Source organism: Apis dorsata, unplaced genomic scaffold, assembly GCF_000469605.1.
Source record: "Apis dorsata unplaced genomic scaffold, Apis dorsata 1.3 scaffold_98, whole genome shotgun sequence".
Classification (NCBI taxonomy): Eukaryota; Metazoa; Arthropoda; class Insecta; order Hymenoptera; family Apidae; genus Apis; species Apis dorsata.
In genome coordinates this window covers 846,139-852,897 of record NW_006263396.1, presented here as the reverse complement: position 1 = coordinate 852,897, position 6,759 = coordinate 846,139, and the positions used below count along the sequence as shown (strand labels likewise).

The following is a 6,759-nucleotide window of genomic DNA, read 5'->3' as shown; positions in this document are numbered from 1 at the left end:
TATTATTATATATATTATATTTTATTATTAATTTTTTATTATTATTATTTTTTATTTTTATTTTATTTTTTATTATTTATTTTTTTTTATTATTTTATTATTATATATATTATATTTTATTATTAATTTTTTATTATTATTATTTTTTATATTTTATCGTTCCAATGAAATCTCTCAAATTAGTACTAATTTAATAAGAAAAAAAAAATTTAACTACATCAACTATGTATGATGTATGATTTTTAGTTGACAAATTTATTTGTCTCATTGAAAAATAAAATAGACTTTTTCGACAAAGAATTCGAACAATGAAGAATTCCCCTTTTTATTTCGCCTGGCTTCCTTTCTTTCTTTCTTTTTTTTTTTGTCTGGCTTGCCAATTCCTGCAGGTCAGGTCCTTCCGGTCCTCGTAGCGTCTACACCTGGATGAATTCCAAAGTTTCTGCTCCGGAGTCAGCCTTTAAGATTTTTGTGTGTTAACACAAAGCGAAAGGTCCATCTTTATTTATTCCCATTCGTTCGTTTCTTCAATCATGCGTAAATCATTTCATCATCACCTTGAATCTTATCTCTGATATCTAGTTAATTTTCTTATTGCATATATACTTGAACCACTGATAATCAATCAGTAATAATAATAATAATAATAATAATAATAATAATTCGATATTTTTATCTAAATATTTTATTCGACGAACATAATTTTGATTATTTGTAAACAGATGTTCAAGTTTTATAATTGATGATATTAATAATACGATATTTTTTTAGATTTAGATTTTCGCATATAAAATCTTCATTAAAAAGGAAAAAAAGAAAACAAGCTTGTCTAATCATCAAATTGTTTTTCCAGATGGAAACCGAGGTGCGGACGCTCAAGCAAGAGCTGGTTCGTACCCAAGAGGCCTTGAAGGCGGCCACAAAGAAATGCCGTGATCTGGTGAAAGAGCTGGACAATCGCACCACGAGTCACGAGTCCGAGAGGAGTCTTCGAGATCAACAGTTATCGCGTATACTTCGCGCTCTGCTGGTGCTCGAGGCCCGGCTCAAGCAGGAGCAGAAATCAATCAGGCAGCTGCTCTGCGAGAAGGACAACGTGATCAGGAACCAGCAGCTCGAAATCGCGAGGCTCAGGCGTTACACCAAGAATTATATCAAATGTAAACGCGAACAGACGCTTGGTAAATCGTCGATGAAGGTCGAAACGGCGGCCGATATCGAGAACAACGATCTTCAAACGTCCAACGTCGATGTAAGTTTTCAATTCCTTCGATCGTTCAATAATTAATTATATTAATTTAAATTAACGTTACTTTTTAATGATAATGAAATTCAAAATGCATCCTTATAAATCAATATTTTATATTGATTTTTTTTACAAATTTCCTCGATCGTGAGTAAACATAACCTTAACCTTAATCTTAACCATAACCTTAACCTTAACCTCCTCATTTTTTTCTTTATTTCAGGTTAGCTCGAGGCAGGATTGCAGTATTAGTAAAGACATTCAGAATTTGAAATGCGAGATAATCACAAAACTGAATCCGTTAGAAGTACCTGTTGCGCTCGAAGACTTGGACAGAGGGGTGAAGAAAACGCACAGCTTTGCCGGGAGCGACATCTCGAAAACGAGTCTGACGAGCAGCGAGAATACGGATGTGTCGATTATCACGACCACCACGGAGGGCAGTCCCTCGTTGCTCAGCACCGAAGGTTTTTGCGAAGGTGAGAGCACCGATGTGTCGCCCAGTTCCACGTTGAATAAATCCAATAGGTGTACGCCGACAATGGTTACCGACAGCGAGAACGAGACTACGATGATCTACGACGACGACGACGACGACGAGGAAGAGAAGACGACCATGATCATGGAGAACGGTTGTAAATTATCGAAGAAAAAGATGGGGTTAGGCAGGTTGAGAACGCAGAAAGCGTTGAAGGAAATGGATGTGATCGAATCGACGAATATCGCGAGGACAGAGAGTAAGGACGATGGGATGGATTGTAATTTTGCCTCGGGAGATGAACAGGAGAAGGAACAGGAACCTATTTACGTAAATTCTTTCAATGAGACAAATTCGAGAAATCATGCGGAAAATATAATTACGCCGAAGGTGAACGAGGATTATAGTAATAATAATGGCAATAGCAATAATAATAATAGTATGTGAGTATTTGTTTTTTGAAAAAATAATACAAGCACAAATGTTCCTTATTTACTGTATTAATTATTGTAAAATTAATATTCATAATTATATTTGCACAGATCCCTGAAAATGGAAATCGAAGAGCATAACGTAGAAGATACCAGCGGGAACTGGTATAGCGATCCTGACGAAGACAAAATGAACGATGATGTTTTCAGACATAGCATGTATCGACCGAATAGCAATCATAATTCTGTTTTGGAATGCGTTAATCAGATCCTCCTGCGAGATATGGAGGATGAAGAAAACATTCTTTCAATGTCCAGAAGATTTAAACATCGAGGGAGAATTGTACGGTTTCAACCGGCTAAATTATCGGACATCGAGTCGGTAGGATCTGAAATGGAAAGGAAAAATTCCGAAGAAGGTATTATAGAAAAAGAATCGGCTGATAGCGAGTTCACCGATGTTCCTACCAACAGTTTCGAACCTACTGCTACGGAAGACGAGTTTGGCATGAGTCTTACTCAAAGCGTTTCAACTTCAAACGTTACGACTACAATCACGAATCACGAGTCGAGTCTTGAGGAAGAATCGGAGGAAGCAAAAGCTATTCCAATTGTCATTATAGAGCCAAAGATCAAGATGGAAGAAACGAGACACGCAGCTTTCCAATCTTCGCAAGTATCGCAAAAGATTAAAACATCCGTAAATGCCTCGAATCCACCTTTAAAATTGGAACGAATCGAGGAGAAGACTTGTTTACAGATGTCTACAAAGGGACTGACTATAGCAAAAAATTTAGATTACGAGGATATCGAATCGCTTCCGGAAATTATATCACCACCTCCTAAAACACCGCCTGCCTTGCCTCCAAAACCACAGTTTAAAAATAACACGTTGATCTTAAAAAAAATTCCTAGTCCTTCGTTTCTGATCGATGAGACACGAAAAAAGCAGCAACTTCTTGAATCCGGTTCGTCTGAACACAGCAAGAAGATATTTGGTTTTATATCCTCTCCTTTAAAATCTACAGGAATTAATGTGTCGTCTGCGAGAAGCTTAAATTTCGATGATACGATTAATAAAGGTACAGGAAACAACGAAGAAGGGAACTTCTGGAAGAACAGATTCAATAATGTTCGATCTTCCTTTCAAACACGTCAGAATCACGAAATTAGTGGAGAACAAATGCGAAAAATACCCAAAGTCACCAACATTGTTCGTCATTTTGAAGAATTCAAAATTGGCGGTGAATCGGAAGATCAAGCAAAAAAACGCACGAAAACGAAGGAAAAACACGTCCATTCAGAATTCGATCAAGAGTTCGATATCAGACAAAATTTTGAGGAATTCAATTTGGATGAATGTGATCTATCGGATGATCCAGATAGACCGGAAGGCGATGGATCGGAAAAGCTTGGCAATCTTGGGGTAACAATTAGTCAGAATGAGAAAACTGCTGCAACCAAAGACAATAATAATGTTCCTCTCGCTGCGAGCAATTCGAATAGCGGTTACGATCACTTTCTAGAAGCAACAGGTCTTAGCAACAAATCCATACTGACTCCCTCAAGGTTATTAAGTAACCATAAAAGCATGCTAAAGCCGAAAGATGTAAAGTATAAAAATAAAATCAAAGCAACAGCGGTTATGGAAAAACATGGTGTTTCCACAACGAATACTACTCATGTTAGACATTGGACAGGCCCATTTGTCTGACGATTGGCACAAGTTTTTCCAAGAAATCTATTCCGACAAGAAACACCCGATGAAAAAAGATAAATTAGACAAATATGATCTATATTAACGAAAGTTGAAAAAAACCGTGGTTCAAACAAAATTCTTCTATGTACATGAAATATATAATTTTGTGTAAATTATTATTAATATTTTCTTTCCTCTTTTTAATATTTTATCAGATTTTTTGTTATTAAAGAAATTGAAAGATACGAGAGTTAATTTATTTAATTAAATTTGAAAAATACTTTTGTATTGTATATTTTAATAAAATATGTCCTACTTATTTAAAATATTAATGCAATTGACAAAATAATTAATTGAATGATAATTGACAATATTATACATATATTATTATTTCGTTCTTTCGCTGTAAATTGCAATTAATACTTTATTTACTATGGAAATGTTTTTATGAAAACGTTTTTATTTTATTTTCTACTGAAAATCCTGAATAAAAAATTGAAAATGTTAAATAATATTGTTATATTATATGAAATGAAACAAATAAACAAATTCATTATAATAAAATATGATTATATAAATTTAAATTATTATGTTTTTACTTTAACCTGTAATTATTTATATTATATAACACTGTATATAAATTTACAAAATTTTAAATATTTCAACTGATCGTTATTTAAATTTTGTGATATTTAAAAATCTATATATATGTGAATCTATATATGATATTTAAGAATCTATCTATATATCTATATAATTATTGGTTAATTATTTGTTGATTAAATAGTATAAAAGTAAGTATATATATTCTGTAAAAAGATTAAATATACACAATGACAAAAATCAGCTCGAGGATAAAAATAAAAATTATACTTGTTTTTTTGTTGGAAATAAAATTAAAAATAACTTTATTGAAAGATTTTTATGTTTGATTAAGAAATAGAAATACACCATTATAATATTAAGTATTTTATGACGATTTATAAACAACTAGAACATATGATACAATTATATATAATTTCTACTACCTATAAAAATACAACGCAACTCTATAAAAATACAACGCTAACTGTCACTGGTATCAAAATCTAAATAGAATATGGAAGAAAAAAGTACTTCGGAAAATGGACAATATTTAAATTCAAACATTTCAGTAAATGTTTTAAAAGGATTCCATTTTCACAGATTAGTATGAATCATTCGTTCAGGCACTCTATTACGCTTGGCTAGTGCTACATTATCAATACAAATGTATAGACATAGCTGAAAAATTGCATGAAGAATCACACAATTAATTTGGCACAGTGGTTTCTTCAAGTTTCTCTCTCTGCACGAAAGTCATAAAAAAACTAAACAAAAGAAAATAAAAAATAAAAATATTAAATGCATTAATATATTATATACTTCGGTCTCACCTCTTTATCCAAATTTTCTTGAGTCCAAATTTTAATTACAGGAAGTTTATTCTGTAAATGATTAATTGTAAAAAAAACATAATGAACATGAAAATACAAACTTTTGTAAAAATAACTTACAGTAGAAGAATCAGAATGAACACTAAGACGTGAATTTAAAATAAATGGAACTCCATCTAAATCAGAAGATCCTGGCAGTGTACCATAAATTGATGTAGATCCAGTAACTATTGACGTAGGAGGTTGTGGAGCAGGTCTAGTTGGTCTAATTCTTGCATTAGGATTCAGAATTTCATAATCTCTATCATCAGATTCTTCTATATCCTTTCCTCCACTTCCACTAATTTGTGGATAAACTCCATTTGTCGGTTTTGGTGGTCTTTCAGGAGGTATTCTATGGGACGTTCCATTTGATGAATTTGGAGAAACACTTTGAAGTAAGCTAGATAAAATATAGTATATAAAAATTATTATATAAGAATTGATATAAATATATTCTAATCTTAGTTTATAAAATAAAATGATTCATACTCTAAATTAACATATGATTGTGAATTTGAATTTTCATTTACAATATCCACAGTTTTATAGCAAACACAAACTCCATTGACAATACTGAAAAAAAATGAAGATAGAATAATTAAATTTTTATAAAATTTTAATACATTTATATATGCAAATATATATACCCAGCAGCAATAAATCCGTTTGGTGCCATTTTGGATGTATTATAAACTTTATGTATAAGTCTACTACATATGATAATATCAGTAACTGCTTTTGAGCATAATTCTTTATTTCTAATTTTATAGCACACCTGTTTCTTTCTCCATGCTTTCTGCACTAAAATTCATTACTACAATGTATTAAATGAAAATATTTTTTTAATAAGTGATATATTAATCACTCTTACGTATGCTCACTTGAATCTACAGTATAAGAAATTATGCTGTATCCTTCTGGAGGAGTATCTCGTTCATTAATGACTGCTATATCTTCAACAACGCACCGAGGTAAACCTTCAGTCTTTGAAAAACATATATATCTGCCTTTTTTTTTAATAAAAAGCCCACTTTCTCTCCATAAATCAGCATCAGTATCTTGGTCATATGTTCTTGATACCTAATAGTAAAATAATAATCCATAATTTTGATTATGATTATTTTGTGATATTAATTGTTCAATAAGTAAAATTTAAAAATAATTTTTAAATAATTATTTAAATTAAAAAGTTGAATTAATAATGTAAATATTTATATGTAAAATAATCAATATTAAAAGTTAATTAAATAAAATTAATAATAATTAATAATAAAATAATTCAAAAATATTTTTATAAACATTAAATAAAATATGATAAAAAATATAAATATTATCTTATAACATACCACTGTAAAATTTGGTGGACACTTATCTATATCTTCAACAACACTTATGGCTGTGATGGGTCTATCATCAGGTAGCACTGATGATAACTGATGAACTAACAT

At 31.1% G+C, this 6,759-nt stretch overlaps 2 protein-coding genes across 3 annotated transcripts in view; one reads left to right on the top strand and one right to left on the bottom strand.

Moving 5' to 3' along the window:
- The window catches only part of LOC102671699 (uncharacterized protein PFB0145c-like), a 9,576-nt gene extending 5,546 nt beyond the window's left edge, over positions 1-4,030 (top strand). The window contains exons 1-4 of one of the 2 annotated variants that reach the window (XM_006612062.2): positions 337-473; positions 854-1,252; positions 1,470-2,167; positions 2,267-4,030. In XM_006612062.2, the coding sequence (XP_006612125.1) occupies positions 854-1,252; positions 1,470-2,167; positions 2,267-3,869 (2,700 nt within the window). In that variant the 5' untranslated portion in view covers positions 337-473 and the 3' untranslated portion in view covers positions 3,870-4,030. Of the gene's footprint in view, positions 1-336; positions 474-853; positions 1,253-1,469; positions 2,168-2,266 lie in introns of those variants that run through there. The other variant, XM_006612060.1, reaches the window with a different exon arrangement.
- A 708-nt stretch (positions 4,031-4,738) lies between these two features.
- LOC102681722 lies at positions 4,739-6,759 on the bottom strand. The gene is made up of 7 exons (XM_006612050.1): positions 6,658-6,759; positions 6,193-6,391; positions 5,959-6,112; positions 5,801-5,884; positions 5,390-5,711; positions 5,270-5,320; positions 4,739-5,203 (listed from the first exon to the last, which is right to left on the bottom strand). The coding sequence occupies exons 1-7, from the start codon at positions 6,757-6,759 to the stop codon at positions 5,168-5,170; spliced, it is 948 nt and encodes a 315-aa protein (XP_006612113.1). The 3' UTR covers positions 4,739-5,167.